This window comes from Mytilus galloprovincialis, chromosome 14 (genome assembly GCF_965363235.1).
Source record: "Mytilus galloprovincialis chromosome 14, xbMytGall1.hap1.1, whole genome shotgun sequence".
Classification (NCBI taxonomy): domain Eukaryota; kingdom Metazoa; phylum Mollusca; class Bivalvia; order Mytilida; family Mytilidae; genus Mytilus; species Mytilus galloprovincialis.
Window position 1 is genome coordinate 35,460,523 of NC_134851.1, and position 21,777 is coordinate 35,482,299.

At 31.2% G+C, this 21,777-nt stretch overlaps 1 protein-coding gene across 2 annotated transcripts in view; it reads left to right on the forward strand.

Annotated features, from left to right (window-relative positions):
• LOC143058273 (uncharacterized) overlaps nt 1–21,373 on the forward strand; it is a 48,803-nt gene extending 27,430 nt beyond the window's left edge. For both annotated transcript variants that reach the window (XM_076231747.1, XM_076231748.1), the window contains exons 3-4: nt 17,269–17,360; nt 20,174–21,373. In XM_076231747.1, coding sequence (XP_076087862.1) covers nt 17,269–17,360; nt 20,174–20,223 — 142 coding nt within the window. In that variant the 3' untranslated portion in view covers nt 20,224–21,373. The remainder of the gene's footprint in view (nt 1–17,268; nt 17,361–20,173) is intronic.
• The last annotated feature ends 404 nt before the right edge of the window (nt 21,374–21,777 follow it).

Here is a 21,777-nt window from a genome sequence, read left to right on the forward strand (position 1 = left end):
TGTCGCCACTTGTTCGTGTTGTTTATTCTTTAGTTTTCTATGTTGTATACTATTGTTTGTTTGTTTGTCTTTTGTATTTTAGCCATGGCGTGTACTTTCAACTTATGAGTTTTACTGTCCGTCTGGTATCTTTCGTTCCTCTTTTGTACTTTCTACCGCATTTACAACTGAATTTCAGTCGCCATTAACCTATCTGTTAAAAAATACACTCTTCAAAGTTTAGAAATAGCGTTCGATTTACCTTACCCTAGCAATACACTACACCGCGTTTAAAAATATCATTGGATTTACCTTGACCTAGATGATGCACAGCACCGCATTTAAGATTACTATTGTGTTTCTCATGACCTATATAATAAAAGTAATCACATAGAAAACAACGGTTACCATTTAAAGTTCGATACAAAAAGATCATTGGGACAAAATTATTCTCCTGGTTATTCTGATGATAATTAGAGTTAAAAAGGTTATATTATTTATAATCGATCCCGAAGGCAATTGAACTCAATAGAATATCGTTCAAGCATTTAAGGACATGTAAACTCGCAACTTTGGGACACATTACGAAAACTACAACTACACGTGATATTATGTAGAATCACCAAATAAAAAGAAATAACATATATCAAGACAAACCATATGATTCTTTAAATAGTTAAAACATGTTTATTTAGTAATATGGCTGTTGCGATCAAATAGTTCGTTTCTATGTATGTTGGCATCTGCTTTTGTTGCACTTCGGTGTCCCTAATGTTCCTTTGTTTTCCTATTAATAATAGTTTATGTGTTTCACTCGGTTTTAGTTTGTAACCCCGATTTGTTTTCTTTCTATCGATTTATTACTTTTTAACAACGATAAACTACTATTTCTTCATTCAGTATATGTAAACTAAGTTGTTTTCGCTGCTACTGGCTATTATGAAAAACAGAAGAGATGTTATGGTTGCCAATGAGACAATTGGACACTTATGACAATTAACATAGAAGTTAACAACTATATGTCATCTTACGACCTTCAAGAATGAGTAAAACCCATACTTCATAGTCATCTATGAAAGAACCCAAATGACAAATGTAAGAATTTAAAATTAACCGCCTATAAAACAATTTGCAAAAAAAAAATGACAGACATGACAGACAATCTGTGAACACACAAATTAAGGAATCATGCATCGTTGGATTTGTGTTCAAAGTCAACAGTATATTAAAAAAAATATAACACTATTGCGATATAATTTCACGTTGGATGTAACGCGTCTTTTGATTGGCTGACGTCGTTTTGTTAATCACTCCATAGACACAATTTTGTCATGTGACCGTGACGTCATCGACGTTTTTTCAAGAGTTACTCTGGTTTTAAATGTAATTAAGAATTATATTATAAGAAATGACTGTAATATTTTGTCAGTTTGTTTGAAATAAGATAAAAATGTGGTGCACACTCGTAATAACCCGTCACCACATTTTTTTGTTATTTCTTCATAGACAGAAAAAAATATTACAGTCATTCCATAAATGAATATGAAACTCTAAGGAGGAAAATTATTAATTATTTATAAGTCTTAGCTTTGACCCGGTCTGGAATAAAGCACCCCACATCCTGCACTCAGGGTTTGCATGCAACCATCACTCCACTTGGAAATTAATACCGATTAGTACCAAATAAAATAGAGAATACATATTGAGGAGCTACTCACTACCATGATTGTCTAGTAAAAATGAAAACAATTTGAAAACAATTTCATACACCCAAAGGTTTTTTTTCATACATGTAATCTACCTTCATTAAGAAAGCTCATAGTCGAAAATTTATAAGCCAACGATGTGTAAGAGTCACGTACTACAGATATATTCTATTCAAAATTTTCGGTAGTAAGAATGATTTGATTACAAAAAAAAAATGTTGCGAAATGCTCTCAGAATATCTATTTTTCTGAGTAGGTCCTTTTGACTTAATGGTTTACTTTCTTCTAGCTTTTAACATGTGTTACTGTTGAGATTTGTGTTAATTAAATGTTTATGCATCAAGCTACTAGAAATGAAAGAACAGGTACGGATTTAGATGAACATTATATAATAATTTTTTAAATCGAGGTGAAAACTGAGTTGTCATGTTGATTTAATGTGAACTTGTTCTTTTTATGCCAAGCAGATTATATTACAAGTTTATATGATGAACAACTGTCTTATTCTACAATATACTACAGCGAGAAGCAAAAATATCCTAAAGTGCAAACTATTTTTCATTAAAAATGTTAAAATCGATATAAACAAGCTTCTTCTTAATTACTTTTAAAATAGATCTTAATAGAAATTAATAGATATCTTAAGGATACGTTTTTATTAAAGAAATCAGGGACTTGAAGGTTGATAGGTCTTCTGTTACAAACGTTATCGGAATACTATGTATACCATTACTCTTATATTTAACTTAAACTACTATGATACTTAGATGATAGCTTTTTATGATATTTTTGCATTAATTTTTTATGTCCTTTTTTTTAATCATATAACTTTTCAATAGTTAGGATTCTTATACATCCTTCGCTTCTAAATATTCGGTTTCGAGCATTCAAAATGAAAGTAAATAAAAATAAAACACGCTTCAAACGTATGAAACGTTTTGGTGTTTTTCAGCGTTCGTTTTTGTGTTGCTTATTAAAAGACATGTATGTTCTGCTATTTGTTTGATTGGCTTAACCTTTTTTATGATTGCACCAATTATTTAAGAGTCATGTGCTAAATTCCGGTGAAGATATGCGAAATGAAGATCTGTAGTAGTAGATAAACTCATCATAGATATCAGGACTAAATTATGTATATACGCCAGACACGCGTTTCGTCTACAAAAGACTCATCAGTGACGCTCGAATCAAAAAAATGTTTGAAAGACCAAATAAAGTACGTAGTTGAAGAGCATTAAGGACCAAAATTCTTAAAAGTTTTGCCAAATTCAGCTAAGGTAATCTATGCCTGAGGTAGAACAGCCTTAGTATTTCAAAAATTTAAAATTTTGTTAACAGTTAATTTATAAATATAACCATATCAACGATAATTCATGTCAGCACAAAAAGTGCTGACTACTGGGCTGGTGATACCCTCGGGGAAATAGATCTCTACCAGCAGAGCTGCGTCTGATAAAAATAGACCGTATGCAAATCAGATGTATGCAATTCAGTCAATACATCTGATTTCCTATTCCGGATTGAAAACTTCCGAATGGGAAACCTGATACTGTTTGAAAATTGAACTGTTACAAGACCCTTACAACATTTAACTCTTGTCTGTATTTGATTGTTCCAATATCAACCACAAAATGTTTCAAAATCAATCATAGATATACCAGTATACAAGCACTTGCATAAGGTCGATTTCTATCCGTAAATATACTGAATTATCTGAATGGCCAATGAACGGTACTGAATTGACTAAAAAGTAAACGTGAAGTCGAGTGATCCAGTATGAACCAGACACCCCCATTCTACCAGTTATACATACTATAAAAGACTGACGTAATTAAAGTGTTTGTTAATTGTAAATAATAAGTTTTTAAATAGCAAATAAATACTATTATGAAGTACAATTCTGTACTACTTTTATTCTTCCAATTGTCTTAATGCTCATTTCCCCTTTAAAAGTGACGTTGAATTATAATAAACTCTAAGGATTTTCTATCCCAGGATACACATTGTCATAGCCTTATTTCACTTTTCTTTTAAATCTTTTTTTTTGGTTTAGAAATGCTGTTCTTCATCGAATTTCATTTGGCTTTATACTGTTTTGGTTCGATCGTCACTGATGAACCTTATTTAGTCGAAACATGTGTCTTACATTAAACATGTTAAAGGCCTGGTAACTTTGATGAATTCCTTTGTTATCTCTGTTGTTTAGTAAGATTGTTTGTCAAAGCATAAAAGGAAATACCTGTATTATGATATATTACAACTGTGATGTCATATTCTGTTTACTGCTTATAATATGGCTACAGACCCAATCAACGAAATCGTACAATCAAGTTTTGTGATTATTCCTGATTTTGATTTTATTAATGTTGTTCTTCATAACCTTCTAATTTTGTATGAACAACTTTTGTAATATTGACGTAACACTACATATAGATAATTTTGTTCGAAATCATGACTTTCCTCCGTGTGCAAAGAAAATCACATTTGTATGTGAAATTCGAGAATCAACTTTAATGGTGCATTTCTGTATTTGTTAAATTCAAATTCATTTCAATATAAAAATCCATTGGAATCAGATATCATTTTCGAGAAATTTACATGTTAGATAATGCAAAGATTGTCTAGACGTACAAAAGTGTAGTAGAAATCATATCTTAACCGCTTTTTTTGACAGAAAGAGGAATATGTTTCTAGAATACGCCACGTTCAAAAATCTCCATTTGAAGTATCAAAGGTCATAATTCAATATTTTGTCAAAATTTGAAGAAAAACAAACCAGCCAAATCTATTTTAATCAAAGTGATGGGTACCGCTTAAAATGCTCGGATTTCATTTTACTTACAAACTGGATGCTTGAATCGTTATAGTAACAAGATGCACATTGAATATTTTCAGAAAGTATTTAAAACAACGATTGATAGATAATTTTAATGCATCGACAATTGAATTTGTTCTTATGTTGTACTGTTATACCACTGTCCCAGGTTACGGGGAGGGTTTAGGTCCCGCTAACATGTTTAATCCCGCCACATTATTTATGTATGTGCCTGTCCCAAGTCAGGAGCCTGTAATTCAGTGGTTGTCGTTTGTTTATGTGTTACATATTTGTTTATCGTTTTTTTTTTTTTAATATAAATGAGGCCGTTAGTTTTCTCTTTTGAATTGTTTTACATTGTCATTTAGGGGCCTATTATAGCTGACTATGCAGTATGGGCTTTGCTCGTTGTTGAAGGCCGTACGTTGACCTATAGTTGTTAATGTTTGTGTCATTTTGGTCTCTTGTGGACAGTTATCTCATTGGCAATTATACCACATCTTGTCATTTTGGTCTCTTGTGGACAGTTATCTCATTGGCAATTATACCACATCTTCTTTTTTTTTTTATATCAGAGTGGTTGTCAAAAGTTAATTCGAAATTGACAATCAGAGATAAAAGAGATGGACAAAAACAATAAATAGACTGAATGATTGTAATTTTACCCAAGGGGTTTGCTTGTTTAATGATTATATTTGAAACAAGTACTTTTCATCTTACTAACAACATAAATATTAATAAATGTATTAAAATTTAAATACCCATTAACCCGTTTTTTATAGAAAAGATTGTCAAATTGTCAAATACATGGCACATGTCAACTTAGGAACTAAATGAGGATTTATGTCTAAGTGCGAATTTAAAAGTACAGCTTTTATTGATTTAATGAATATTGAATCAATTAAAGTATTTTTATTCTGAGTTCACTGTCGATCAAAATTCAATTAAAGTGTAATTTATTTTGACTTTTCTGACATTCCGGAAAAGGCAACCATGTCTGATGACGTTTCATAGAACGTTCACAATTTTTCTTTCGAAATATAACTCCATAAATCGTTCGTATGCAGGTTGATAAGTCTAACCTCTCCAAATAATCAAAACGTTCAATATGCTCGAGTTTTATTTTGACGACTCAACTGTCTTCGGTTGAGAATCGCAGTGCTCTACCTTACTCAGTGGTAGAGCTAATTCATAATGAAATAAAATTGAAAATGGAAATGGGGAATGTGTTAATAGACAACAAACCGACCATAGAGCAGACAACAGCAGAAGGTCACCAACAGGTCTTTAATGCAGCAAGATAATTAGTTATATATTTTATTATGAGCCCTTTTTGAAAAAGCCATACGCGAGGCAATTAAGTCTGGAATTTTAAACGTATGATAATAAATCTCGAACCTTGAATCTTCTTATCTCTTCCAGTACTGTCTACAATTTGTCTATGATATGACTTTGACACTTTCGATACTAAATTCCTAGACGAAACGTAGTGTCCTTTCAAAATATATGCATACACATGGTCAAAAGAGATTATTAATGTGTTGTCATAACGCATGCAGAAGAATTGAGGTTTGCATTAATGGGCAATTATCAAAGACTGTAATACTGTGATACTGAATATACAATTAGAGGAAATAGTAGCATCGATACCAGTCATACATAAATAAATAAAACGTAGCATTCAAATAATATCTGCAAATGCCCACCATATGATAATAAACAAGACATATTATAAACGTATATGTAAAATAAAAGTTTTGTGAAAGAATGATATAACAGATATATATTTAGATTCCTTTATTTTTGGTTTCTGAATTATATTACTTAGCCTTTCCACAAGTAAAGAAAACAAATGTAACAAACAAATGCTAAGATATAATTTGTATTCGTAATAAATATTTCCGATGTATATCTTCTCAAACTTGATAGATTTGGCTGTGAAAACTGTACCCCTAAAAACAATATTAGCAGCTTTTCATTTATGGTTGAGGAACAAATACTAGCGCTGCCAAAATCCTTTGCATAATTTAATTATGAATCCATGAAATTCACTGTTATCAATGATTGATAGCTTGTACATGTTGTACTATACTTGTGAATTTTAACAAGTTATAAAGAAGTCATTCAAAATTCCATAAGCAATATAAACAGAGATTACAGTGGCCATAAATAACAACAAACCATGATTACATACAAGTATATATTAAATCATTGCCAGTGTTTAGGAGAACACAAACACATAAAAGATAAATAAAATTGAGAATGGAAATGGGGAATGGGTCAAAGAGATAACAATCCGACTATAGAATAAAACAACAGCAGAAGGTCACCAACAGGTCCTCAATGTAGGAGAAATTCCCGCACCCGAAGGCGTCCTTCAGCTGGCCCCTAAACAAATATATACTAGTTCAGTGATAATGAACGCCATACTAACTTCCAAATTGTACACACGAAACTAAAATTGAAATAATACAAGACTAACAAAGGCCAGAGACCCCTGACTTGGGACAGGCGCAAAACTGCGGCGGGGTTAAACATATTTATGAGATCTCAACCCTCCTCCTATACCTCTAGCCAATGAAGTCCGAGTCTGATGTCAGAGTATACCAAATATCGAACTCTGATGTTAACTTCAAGAGATTAAGTCCATAAAAATTGACATAACCAAACGTTATAAACCAACGAAATTAGTGGAGGTAAACTCATCATAGTTACCAGGATTGAAAGTTTGTGTTTAAACCATAAGACTCATAAGGCTCATATTTCTGACTTGGTAAAAGGCATTTACTGAAACAGATGATTTGTGGAACCTCGTTTCATAGCTAGTAAATCTATGTTTGAGTAGGAAACCCCTCATCATGTATACATGTAACTTTAATTACTGCTGAACTGTAATCATATCAAATGGTGATATACATGTACAGATAATTAACAATATCGAGCTAATGTTACAGATATGTATTTACTGGCATGTATTTCCTTGTTCTGTGTATTTCAGTAACTTCATCCCACATTATCATATATCATCTAATTGATTACAAAATCGTGTACATATATTTAAACATTTTTTTTCTAGAAAATAACGCATGGCATAGCATCCTTTAATCAGTTTTCAATATTATTTTTCAACATCTTCCCTTTCTCTGATTTGAGAATGATATTCACCTTATTCAATTACCAAATGTTCTGCTGATTTCTGAAAATTGTAACAATTCTTCACGGTCAATTTATACCAAATTTACCTATTACCGTATTGGCTGATATAATAGGTTACTTTATAATTTCATTGCATAACTGTGAATTCGTTTGTGTCATGGCTTAATCGTGGAATACAACTCGACATTTAAATGAGGATTGTTTTACTGGTGAAGACCTTTTTTAAAAAAATTTTAACTACCTTATTGTTTACTATAGACCTGAAAACTGGATATTGGCAATGCATTATACTATAGTGTAACATCCATATTGATTGCATTAAGATATCTCCGTCTAACGTAAAAATGAACGGTTACGGTTAAAGAAATAGGGATATCAGCCATCAAGATCAACCTAAAAGATACGTTGAACAGTAATGAATATAATATACAATTTTTTTTCATCTTGTCTGCAAATGCACACCTTCCTTTGCGATATCAGTCCACTGTTTTAAGATTATGTTGTGTTAGGGTCTTTGACAGTTGTGAACTTTTATTAGAATGTTCGAAACTAGTTCTAAATGTTGACTTATTTTATAAATGTAATCAAATATATCAAAACTTCATAAAAGCCTCAAATTCTACAGAACTAACTCAAAATTGAAAATGAAATTTTGCATTATTACAGTGAAGGCTTTGAGAACCTCCGTTGATTGTATTCGGTTTTCTTTGTTCTATAAGATATTTAAAGTTTAAAGCAGTAAAATTAGACATCCGTCTACTGTTGAGAACCGTAAAATGACAATTAGAATTCTTGATATTTTTATGCCCCATCTACGATAGTAGAGGGGCATTATGTTTTCTGGTCTGTGGGTCCTTTCGTCTGTTCGTCTGTTCGCCCGTTCATCTGTTCGTCCGTTCGTCCGTCTGTTCCGCTTCAGGTTAACGTTTTTGATGAAGTTAAAGCCCAATCAACTTGAAACTTAGTGTAAATGTTCCCTATGATATGATCTTTCCAATTTAAAGGTCAAATTATTTTTGTATCCCCATTTCACGGTCCACAGAACACAGAAAATGATAGTGCGAGAGGGGCATCCGTGTACTATGGACACATTCTTGTTTTGGCTATTTTGCTATCTCGTTGATAAATTTTTAACATCTCTAGGAATAGATTACGTAAACTATTTGTGGTAAAACCTTTGGAAATTTTCGTGTCTTTAATGCACTTCGATTTCGTACTTGATTTGGACTCTTGACTTTTTTGTTACGAACTTAGTCACTGATGAGTCCTTTGATATTTAAAAAAAAACGCACATTGGCATACAAAACTAAAACCCTGGTATCGTTGTTGAGATTTCATATGACAGAAATATCATTACAGATTTTGCTCAATTTTTCTCTGGTACGTTTTGATTTTCCTAGTCATCGAATTTTTAAAGGTTATTTTAGAGTGGTTACAGATAATCTTTTATAATTTGTATATTCAGAAACTTTTCAAATTGATTTTGTTCACTAGTTATCATACTCATTGTTAACTTGGTGCCGTGACATTTTATTTATTTATTTAACGGTTTAAAAAATATCATTTAATGGTATTCCATTTTGTTTTACTTCAAAAGAAAAAAAAGATAAATCGTTTAACAGAACATTTTATGTACTCCCCCATATTTGTTTTACAAAATTTCTGTATTTAATTGAAAAGAAAATAACTGTTTCTGACATTTAATTAAATATTTTCCATCAATATGATAATTGTTGATATGAGATTTAATTTAATTCACTCGTTATGTTTTGAGTCAATATGTATTAATCTTTCTCTATTTCACCACTTTGAACTTTGAGCATGTTCATAGAAATTTTATACAATGAGGTGGTATCTGGTAAGCACTTACTAGGATATTGTAAACGATTACCAATATTTTCATTTTTGTAATTAGATCTTCTTTTCGGACCTTTGATTTTAACCATAAAACATGGCAATATGCTATAGCAAATACGAGTATACTAAATTACATTTAATTTAGCAGATTAGAATTTCAACACACCATAGTCCATGCTCTGCTTTCGTCTCTTATTGAATCTTTTATCTTATTGCTTACAAATATAAAGTTAAAATTGAGAATGGATATGAGGAATGTGCTAAAGAGACAACAACTCGACCATAGAATAGACAACAACAGAAGGTCACCAACAGGGCTTTAATGCAGTAAGCAATTCCCGCACCAGTAGGCGTCCTTCAGCTAGCCCCTAAACAAATATATATACTAGTTCAGTGAAAATGAACGCCATCCTAAACTCCAAAATTGCTTTTCAAACAACCATTTTAATTAGTTATCAAAGGTACCAGGATTATAATTTAGTACGCCAGACGCGCGTTTCGTCTACAAAGGACTCATCAAAAGTTGAAGAGCATTGAGGATCCAAAGTTCAAAAAAGTTGTGCCAAATACGGCTAAGGTAATCTCTGCCTGGGATAAGAAAATCCTTAGTTTTTCGTAAAATTCAAAGTTTTGTAAAAAGGAAATTTGTAAAAATGACCACATAATTGATATTCATGTCAACACCGAAGTGTTGGCTACTGGGCTGGTGATACCCTCGGGTACGAAAAAAAGTAAAATCACAAAAATACTGAACTCAGAGGAAAATCAATTCGGAAAGTCCATAATCACATGGCAAAATCATATTCCTGACTTGGTACAGGCATTTTCAAATGTAGAAAATGGTGGATTGAACCTGGTTTTATAGCTAGCTAAACCTCTCACTTGTATGACAGTGTATCACATTCCATTATATTGTCACCGATGCTTGAACAAAACAAACAGACACAATAGTTAAAAATGTAAAAAAAAACGTCCACCAGCAATGGCATCGACCCAGTGGTGTAAAGAGTTATCAAAGGTACCAGGATTATAATTTAATAGTATTTAATAACTTGCAATAGCTTACTTCAAAATTTAAAACATTTAGGCCTGACTTCGCATCATTTTGTTATAATTCCCGTAACTTATAACAAGTTTCGTAGGTGTGAAAAGCGAAACTAATATTGACCCTCAATATTATGAAACGAAACAAAATTAAGAAGCTAATTCACCATTTCAGATTCAAATGTATTGTGTGTATTAGTGTTTCAGTCTATAGAAATATTGTTGTTTGTTGAAAAGCAAAACTTGCAGCGAGAGGATATTTTCATTTTTCAATAGGTTCCAGGTATTATATTCCCAATATTTCTTTAGATTCTAAAAGAACATAATTGGGATAACATTTTAATATCCCTTGCAAAAACAGAATTCGTCACGTGTTCAATTGTCAACGTGGATGCATTTTCATTTTTTTCTGAACCGTAGGGTATAAAAGTACAAAGAGATTACGAGACATATGTTATTATGCATTTGCTGATTTTACCGTACAATACATGACAAACAAATCATAAAAAAACTTTGTATTAAAAAAGATGATATCACAATGATTTAAGGCATTATGTGCCAATAGAGAGGTATTTCATTATTAATAACAAGTGTATTTTATTCAGGAAATAATACATGGAAAATCTCTATTGAGACGTAATTTATCGTTTTATTGCCGATTGAAATGTAAAGACACTACTACATCCCACAAATTATTTAAGTTTGTAAATGCAACAACCCATTCAACACTGAAAATAACATAAAAAAAAACAATGATAATACATAGAAAATAGAAATACAGCAAATAATACATTAAATATAGCAGGATTCTCTTTGGGGTTTTAAAAGCCTTGCATTTATATTTTATTGCGTATTCATTTAAAAAAAAATACCCATCGTTTGTAACAACGGTAGTTTGTTTTTTAGTTTTACAGTTTCACATCGTCAGCTTTAATTTCCATTTCCATTTCATCAATAACTGTCCATTAGCGCGTCTTCTTGAAATATTTTTGTACATTAAATAAACCAAACTGGGTTCACTGAAGTGTGGTGGGGAATAAATTGACTCATTGAATACGTTGGGATTAATAGTTAATTCTGTGACGAAAAACATGTCATCATCAAATTTCGAACATATTTATTAAATAATGTGGAAATTAAGCTCAATATCTATTAATGGGGATGAAACTTGTACATTTTGTTTTATTTATCACCGGATGTGATCTCTAGGGTACACTGACAGTAACAAGTCTCCTCCGTCATTGTCTTCATTTCGTTTTCATCACGGTCATTGTAACGTTTATTGATTGGGTATAGTTATCCGTGCTTGGTCACTAGGGCGTCAAAATCAAGCTTCTTGGTGAATGTGATCATGATGTATGATGTGATTTGATGAATTGTAAACCTCGAATTGAGTTTTCAATCAAAAATGTTTATTTAGCCCACTAAGACGTGATGGAATTAGTTACTTCTCGGTTATAATATTTGACATTAACAATTACTTTGGCATTTACATAAATTGCCATCATAGTTTAGATTGAAATTTAAGAGAATGTTAACTAAGCGAGTTTTAATGATTTTTACAAAATATATATGCGGTTGGTATGGTTAAATTAAAAGTCTGAAAAAAAGACTAAAAAGGGGAAGAATGAATATCATTTTAGTTGATAGGCGCGCCAAATTCGTGGTAGTATAACCAGTCCGTTGATAGTGTTCGTTTTCTGGCTGAAGCAGTAACCAATATCAGAGAAAAGTGACTAGATGTAAAAATAACTCTTACCCCTTACACGTTCAGATTTTGTAATATTTAACTCATAACTGCTTAATACTAAATGTGCAATTAAACAAAGGTCGGTGAAGAAACTAAAAACAACTTGGTTAAATGAAAAAAATATAACTGTTAACAGATTATTATACAAGTAACTAAACATAAGGCAATATGAACACAACAAAAACAAGGATTGAACTCATGTACTCCACCTGACAATCAGTCTAAGTAAGAAATATTATTAGGAAAGTATCATGCTTTCTATTATTATGCACTGCTAAATATTTGAAAAAAAACCCGGCTGAATATCTTTATTGACAGCAATTATGTAATACTATTATCATTACGCCTATTGCAACATATTAAAACAGAGGAATTCAACATTCACACTGGAATACCAATTGTATTTTTTTTTTTTACTTTTTTTTTTCTTTTTCTCTGTCTGTGGTGTTGTGTACATATCTTTGAAAACAACAAGTAAAACAACAACAATATTAAAATTTTGAGAAAAATTCAAAACAGAAATTCCGTTATCAAATGGCAAAATCAAAAGCTCAAACACATCAAAAGAAAGGATATCAATGAAAGTGTCTATTTATTGTTTCTATCAGACTTCATACAATTTAAAGCTTGATAAACCTAATTAACTTTAACCCTATAATTTGTATACGATATATAATGTGATAAAAAAAACTCATTTGAACTACATGAATCAATTAATACGTACAGAAGCACTTCAATATATTGCTTACGACTTGGTAAGATGACATTATTTTGGGGAAACACATTGTGTGGTGCGGTTAGAATAAGAAAAAACCGTCATCAAGTTTATTTTGTATATCCCATATCTCCCACATATCAAAAAGCTGTTTTGGCTGTTAGAATATATGTATTTCTTATATGGTTTCTTGCCTCATCTCCCACATATCGAATAACTATTTTGTTTACTGTTACACTTTCTTACTACCATAAACGACATTAACTAAATAATCGTTTCATTACATTGTGTCAATCTCTATCGGAAAGTCATAAAATTGATCAGTTGGACGCTTTAATCTGATCATTTGTACGTTTTAAGTCATAAACTGATCACTGGGATGTTTTGTTATAATATTATCTTTATTGGCTTTATCCTTAGTAGCGCGCGATGATTGAGATTCTGAAAACAATCGCCTGTTTAATCATGTCAGAATCTCTTTATGAAATCTCCAGGGTAATATTAAGTTGTTGGAATGTTATACTCTGTTTTAATATGATTACAATAGGTTAAGAGCTTTATAATATGTTGACACCTGGAAAATTATTCAACAGCTTAAGTTCTTTAATTCATTTTTGTAATTGGAAATAAATATTTTTTTCGGTTAAAGCGGTGGCGTTAACATTTTGTATCGCTTAATCGTTATATAGATGTGTGTTTTAACGCAAATATTTAAAATTCAAAACAAAGCCCTCTTGACTTACAAAAGGGCTGAATTCAAAATATGTCTACACTGTAATAAAGCTGTTTATATTAAAATTAACATAATTTTAAAAAAAGTGTGGCTAGTGCTAATGTCATCAATTCTAAGTTTGGTTAAAATTAGGAACTTATTTACAGTGTATCTATGAAGTCGTGGTTTAAGCATCTTCTCTTGAATAACTTATTCTTAATTTCTTTTAAAATCTATATTTTTGTGTTAAAATTTACTCATAAAAAATAGACAACGTTTTACATGTACTCAAGTAAAAGGTATAATTTTATAGTTCAGAAATATTTAGAAATAAGGCCCTTGAAAAAGGCGCATTCCCCATTTTATTACAGGGGTCTGATAAGATACTTTGTGACCCGGATTTTTTTTTTTTCTCAATCGATTTATGACTTTCGAACAGTGGTATACTACTGTTGCTTTTGTCGTGAAGGACAGCCAAATACACTTGACGGCTTCACATATGATTTTTCAAACATTTTGTAACTTTGACACTATTATTTATAGAACGTTATATCTAAATTGATGCTACCGTAAAACATTATGATTGTTATCGCCAATATTATTCATTTTTAGCAATGATAAGTTAGTATGATACTTGAATTCAACTCTTACTAGTTCAGTTTCCACTAATATGTAACATCCATTGTTTGGTTGTCGTTGATTGCTTTGATATGTCATTTTTGAAAGGCTTGCACAAAGTAGTAGATAAAGGTGGTACCTAACACTACAGGGCGATTACTCTGTAAAATCAACTAAACGTTTTAATTACGTTGTGTTGTTAAGGGAATATTAAGCTTCTCAATGATCAAAATAAGAGTTTGTCAAACTGCTATATAACCAGTGTAATTTTTCTGACAAAACGGTTGGTTCAAAATTTTTGAAATTTTTATGTTTTTGTTAAAGGGTCAAAGTCAATACTTTGTCAAAATTTTATCAAAATTAAACGAGCCAAATTAATTTTAGTGAAAGTGTTATATACCACCTTAAGCAATGTGTTTTTATAATGATGTCCATAGTGGCTCTATATTGTTTCATTCTGTACATTAGAATTAAACCTATGTATTGATGTTCACTTCTTGACACCTAAACACGCAGTTAATTATATTTGGATGTAAGAGAATCAATTGCGTTCTTTCTGATATCTGTTATCTGTTATAGGAGTGTAATAGTTATCTCTATGAAAGTCGAAAACAATAGGTGAATCCCCCGATAGTTGGTTGAATATGAGAGATAATCAGACCACGAATTTCTGCATGTCATAAGTACACTATGCACCAATATCAAATGCAAAACTCATGGACAAGTAAATTCTGTCACAAAATGGTCATATTATCTTTTTCTTTCGCAGTAAGTTTCATTTTTGCAAACTTGTTGGTTAGTTTGAATGAACATTGACATCAAAATTATTCATAGGGTAAGGAAAAGGATATTTTTACATAAGTTCTCAATTGAATTAGTTTATAAAGTTAGGAATATGACAGTTGTTGCCCATTCGTTTGAAATGTTTTATTATTTGATTTTGCCACTTGGTTATGGACTTTCCGTTTTCAATTTTCCTCGAAATTCAGCATATTTTGTGATTTTACTCTTTGTTATTTATAATTCATTTCGTTTGTGTGTTATTTTTTTATTTACATTGTTTGATAATCTACTTAGCATATTTTGTACATAACTGCTACAGGTTATGAGAATCACATAAAACAGATAAAAACGGGTTGAATTATACAGCTTGTATTTAAACATTTTCATGTATTTATATTACACAGAGAAATATATTTGAGGTTTTCGGAATGATTATATATCAAAAGCTATATCTGTACAAATCTGCATATTATTTTCATTTATATTTTTGATTGGAATTAATAATTAATAAAATTTGCTCATGCTGAGAATCTAAATGCAATATTGGTTATTAATATTTAATTGTTATAAATATTTCATGACGAAATGGCTAAATTATTCCAAAGGCTTGTCTCAATTTTCTAAATGAACTGTAGCTCTTCGCCTTGAAATCGACTGATACTGCATTAATGTAACTCAGATAGGATTCTCTTTTTTCATGTATATTTTTTTTTAAAAAGGGTATGATTTCCAACGAAACAACACTCCACAAAAGACTAAATGACACATTTATTAATAGCTATAGGTCACCGTACGGCGTTCAACGATAATCATTTTAGTTTGAAACATTTTCAACTGATTATAATTGCGTTCGAAGGACAAAATTTTCTAAAACTTTTAAATTAAGGACGGAATAAAAATAAAAGAAATTTAATCATAGAAATGCATCATTTCTTTTTTACTAATGAAACATTTTTAAGTACAAGATCGAAAAAAAAACTAAAATATGTATGTTGTCAGTTATTCTTTGAAATACTTTCAATAAAATTGAGAATGGAAATGGGGAATGTGTCAAAGAGACAACAACCCGACCAAATAAAAAACAACAGCAGAGGGTCACCAACAGGTCTTCAATGTAGCGAGAAATTCCCACACCCGGAGGCGTCCTTCAGCTGGCCCCTAAACAAATATATACTAGTCCCGTGATAATGAACGCCATACTAATTTCCAAATTGTACACAAGAAACTAAAACTAAAATAATACAAGACTAACAAAGGCCAGAGACTCCTGACTTGGGACAGGCGCAAACATGCGGCGGGGTTAAACATGTTTGTGAGATCTCAACCCTCCCCCTATACCTCTAACCAATGTAGAAAAGTAAACCCATAACAATACGCACATTAAAATTCAGTTCAAGAGAAGTCCGAGTCTGATGTCAGAAGATGTAACCAAAGAAAATAAACAAAATGACAATAATACATAAATAACAACAGACTACTAGCAGTTAACTGACATGCCAGCTCCAGACTTCAATTAAACTGACTGAAAGATTATGATTTCATCATATGAACATCAGGCACAATTCTTCCCGTTAGGGGTTTAGTATCATACCATCATAACATATATGAGAAGAACATAACCCGTGTCATGCCAACAACTGTGTTTAGAATAAATGTGTTTAGTTCCGATGCAAAGACCTTATCAGTGACTCAATATTAACGCCAAAATATGCAATCTTTAATGACTTGACAACAGTATCGTAATTATATCCCTTCTTGATAAGTCTATTCAACGGTTTTGTAAGTTTCTGAGGTGAATACTGACACCTTTGTGCTTTATAAAGAATATTTCCATAAAAAATTGGATGTGAAATACCTGAACGTATTAGAAGTCTGAATGATTGATTTCTTTTGTAGGCAATGTTCAGGTCGGTCAAAGTCAATGTCGCTCTAATACTTAATATTTAAACTCGCTAATGGCACCTGTCCTTAGTCACGAAACTTTTGTTCATTGTTTGTTGAATATTGATGTGGTACATGATTGTTTTTCGTTTTTTTTATACAGATAAATAGTTGTCTTATTGGCACTAATACCGCATCTTCCTATTATTTAATAAATATAGACTGTTTATTTATGTTTTATATTTTTTTCAGTGATTTAATGACAGTAGAAGATTTGGTACGACATATTATGCAAAGTGAAGTGTTAGCTGATGCCATAGTACGAAAATTTATTGATATCAATGGTATGTATAATAGAACCCATGATAAAAGTTATCAAAGGTACCAGGAGTATAATTTTATATGCTAGTTGCGCGTTTCGTCTACATAAGACTCATCAGTGACGCTCAGATCAAAACAGTTACAGAGCAAAACATGTGCAAAGTTAAAGAGTATTAAGGACCCAAAATTCCAAAATGCTGTGCCAAATACGGCTAAGGTACTCTTACCTGCGATAAGAAAATCCTTTGTTTTGTAAGCAGGAAAATTAAAAAAATGACCATATCATTGATATTCATGTCAACACCGACGTGTTGACTACTATACTGGTGATAACCTCGGGGACGAAACGTCCACCAGCAGTGGAAAAAAGTAAAATTACAAAAATACTGAACTTAGAGGAAAATCAATTCGGAAAGTCCATAAACATGTGGCAAAATCAAATAACAAAATGCATAAAAAAACGAATGGACAAGAACTGTCGTATTCCTGACTTGGTACAGGCATTTTCAAATGTAGAAAATGGTGGATTAAACCTGGTTTTATAGCGCTAACCCTCTCACTTTGATGACAGTCTCATCAAATTTCGTTATATTTACATTGGTGCGTTAACTAAACAGACAATTTAAATAAAATAGTCAAAATATGGGTACATCAGTCATCATCGTATGACAATTTTTAAAGAAACAATTTAACAGAACACAGAAACATCTATCTACAAACCCATTCATTGATTTGTGTGTCTGACGTCAGAAAATGTTATAAATGGCGCCAACATGGTGGTGTTAAAAGCTATCAAATAGTCAAAGACGAACTTCTGTCCCTGTATATGCGCAGCGAGTGGCACACACAGTGTGTTTAAAGCTGGATGTGACAATTGAATGTTTTCTTTTGCAAATAGTAAAATCACAATAATACTGAACTCCGAGGTAAATTCAAAAAGGAAAGTCCTTAATCAAATGGCAAAATAAAAAGCTCAAATACAGCAAACAAATGGATAACAACAGTCATATTTTTTACTTGTTACATGCATATTCTTATGTAGGAAATGGTGGATTGAACTGGTTTTAAAGCTAGCTAAACCTCTAACTTGTATGACAGTCGCAACAAATTCAAATTACATATGTGCATGTCATGTTGATCCTGTAATTTGGGATTGCAAAATAAGTGGTTTCGAAAAAATAATTATTTACAGATTACTGCCACCAATATCTTTGCTTCTTCGATGCGGCAATATACTATTTTTTGTGTCGGGAATCTGCTGTCGCATAGAAGAATTAAAAACACACATCCTTTAAACAATTTAATGGAATCAATGAGGTAAAAAAATATATTCGTATTCAGACTACCTCTCATGGATGTTGATAAAAGAATATCCGATATGTTCCGACGATTATAAATGGTCCATAGGATATAACCCGTCCTATTAAACAACTAAAATGAAATAAAATTAATGAGCAGTAGCCTTTTACGGTAGGATTTACCTTTGGCAATATATGTGCCCTATTAATTGAAACCGAATTAAACCATAATGACCTCTCAGTAAAATGTAAAATTTTAATTACACGGAAGAAATGTTATGTTTTGTAAATTTTATTCATATTTCACTTTATACAGAAACGATTCAGTTGTCAGTTTTTATCATCGATCAAACAGGTAACTAATTAACCTTACAGTTGTGATTAAAATGTCGATACGAAAATAATATGGAAAGGAAATTACTGCTAACTCTGTATGTGATTGGAGATTAATAGCTCACGGACATGATTTATGGCGAATCAATGTCGCATGCAGTAGATTGCGGTGCGTTCTCCAATAAACAAATCACAGCGTTTTCAATTTGTTGGTTGACAAATGATAAAAACAGATAATTTAAAACAAATATTGCTCAAAATTAACTTTAAGTATCAATATCGCTGGAGGAAAGGAGGAAGAAAGGTTGTAGGTTTCAATTTTATCTAACATCTAACGATTATTTTTTGTTTCAAATGATGAAATAAAAGCCTTGAAAATCTACTTTATGTAAAAAATAAAAAAGGATACAATCCAGCTACTAGAGGGAGATACAAATGGAATTCTTATATAAAACATTGCAAAACGCAACAATATGTTTTAACATCAAGTAGTAGTATTTATTTTATATCCCATCGCTTTTTATTTATAAGGCCAATTTTTACGAAACAATTTTAAATTAAAAGAAGCTAAATAGGTATTAAATTAAATTGATTTTTCAAAAAGTTACTCTTAGATCATATCCTTTCCGCTACGTTTCTTAAACGAAAGATTAACACAGCCCCCATCTTACATGTCTAAGGATCACGGTTCGTCAGAGTGTTGTGGTTCCCTGAAGGTATCTCTTCTACTGGAATAAAAAACAATATGTCTCTCGAAATAACAGCTGGCCATAAATGCTTTTTTCTGCTGTTTATTTCAATATATATCTACTTAAATTGATACCAACTGTGACATGCTAGAATACCATTCCTAGGTAGTATATATTATCTTGACCAGGAAATACAGTATGTACTCAAAACTCTATCTCGTGTTAAAATAAAACTCTATGTACATATTTAGTAGTATCAAAGGTAAACTCACAAAAATACTGAACTCCGAAGAAAATTCAAAAAAGAAAAGTCTCTAATCAAATGGCTTAAATCAGAAGCTCTAGCACATCAAACATTCAAATGGATAGATAACAACTGTCACATTCTTGACTTGGTACAGACCTTTTCCACTGTAAACAATTGAAGATTAAATATGTTTAACCTGATTAATTGCTACATGTACCTAAACCTCACACTTTAATAAGTTAACACACCATTATAATTTATACTTTTAGATGACGGGTCAGTCAGTTATCAAGAACTCTTACGGAAGCTTATGCGGTAGTGTAAAAATGAAACGAATCTGGAAAAGAAATTCCGGATTTAACATATCTTCATTTGAATCAACATTAACAGTTTTATAGCCCTGGTTGGCAGCATATATCTCCTGAAATTATATTTATTTGCTTCAAATTTACTGCATAGACTAAAATAATTTGACTATCATGCATTTATGTTTTGTTACTAATTAAAATTGTGTTTGAAACCATTACTATAATGTTGGAATTCATATTATATATTTACATTTGACGAAGCTATAAGAAATTGTATTTGTTATTCCCAGATGCAATGAGTATTCAACTGTTGGTATGTTTTTCCTGTATTTTATAATTGAATATACTTATTATTTGCATATTTAAAAAAAAAAATCATTTCGTTAGATATTCAGACACAGAGGTAAAATCTATTTTGTATATGTTTATCTCACGAAATATGCAATAATAATTTGAAAAAAAACACACTTTCCATTCTCAATTGTATATAAACTGATATAACACATATTAAGCAATTCAAAAATATTATCAAATTTCCAAAATATACATTTATATCTGTTAATACATTAGAAACAGTCTTTAAACTAAAATTACTGTCCAAAATTAGATTTTGCTAATTCAATAACTTGTTAAAGCGTTGGTGTTAACAAACATAGTATTCCCACGTGTACGAGTTTATGATAGTATGTTAAAATTTATCAGTAAAAATTGATATTATTGAAATTTTATAATTGTCATACTTAAAACCTTCATTTAGAATGCTATAAACTATGAAAATTTAATTCAGTTTTACAATTCAATAACTGAGAAGCAACATAATAAATATGTTAAATTCAATATTTAAGTTTCGTATAATTTATTTATTAAAACTGATTTTTTAATATTAGTCATTTATTTTCGACCAAAAGAATAATTTTCAAAGTTACAAAATGTAAATGAAGAATTGATCGCAACAGAATTAGTTAGCTGTCGGTTGCAAGTCTGAAGGTTAAGCAATTAAACACATCACGGAGATTGATCTTTGTTTCGGACACTAAATATCATTTTATTTAAGTTTTGCTTTACTCATTTTGTACAATTTTCAGTATTTAAGTTTTCATTAACCTTTCGCTCATCTCTGTAAAATGTTTTTCATTAAAGTTAGTATAAAACTCCGGAAAACAGTGACTTGCTTTTATTATGTTATGTTGATGTCGACTAATAGTTGGGGTAAAAAAGCCATCTTAACCCTCTTAGTCATTTAGTTATCAAAGGTACCAGGATTATAATTTAGTACGCCAGACGCGCGTTTCGTCTACAAAGACTCATCAGTGACGCTCATATCAAATATTTATAAAGCCAAAACAAGTACAAAGTTGAAGAGCATTGAGGATCCAAAATTCCAAAAAGTTGTGCAAAATACGGCTAAGGTAATCTATGTCTTGGATAAGAAAATCTTTAGTTTTAAATTCGAAAACTTCAAAGATTTGTAAACAGGAAATGTACAAAAAGTCTATCACGCTTGGTGAGTAGTTTTATTCGTAGAGGGATCCGAAGTACCAAGAGAGAGCCACCGACATTAGGTA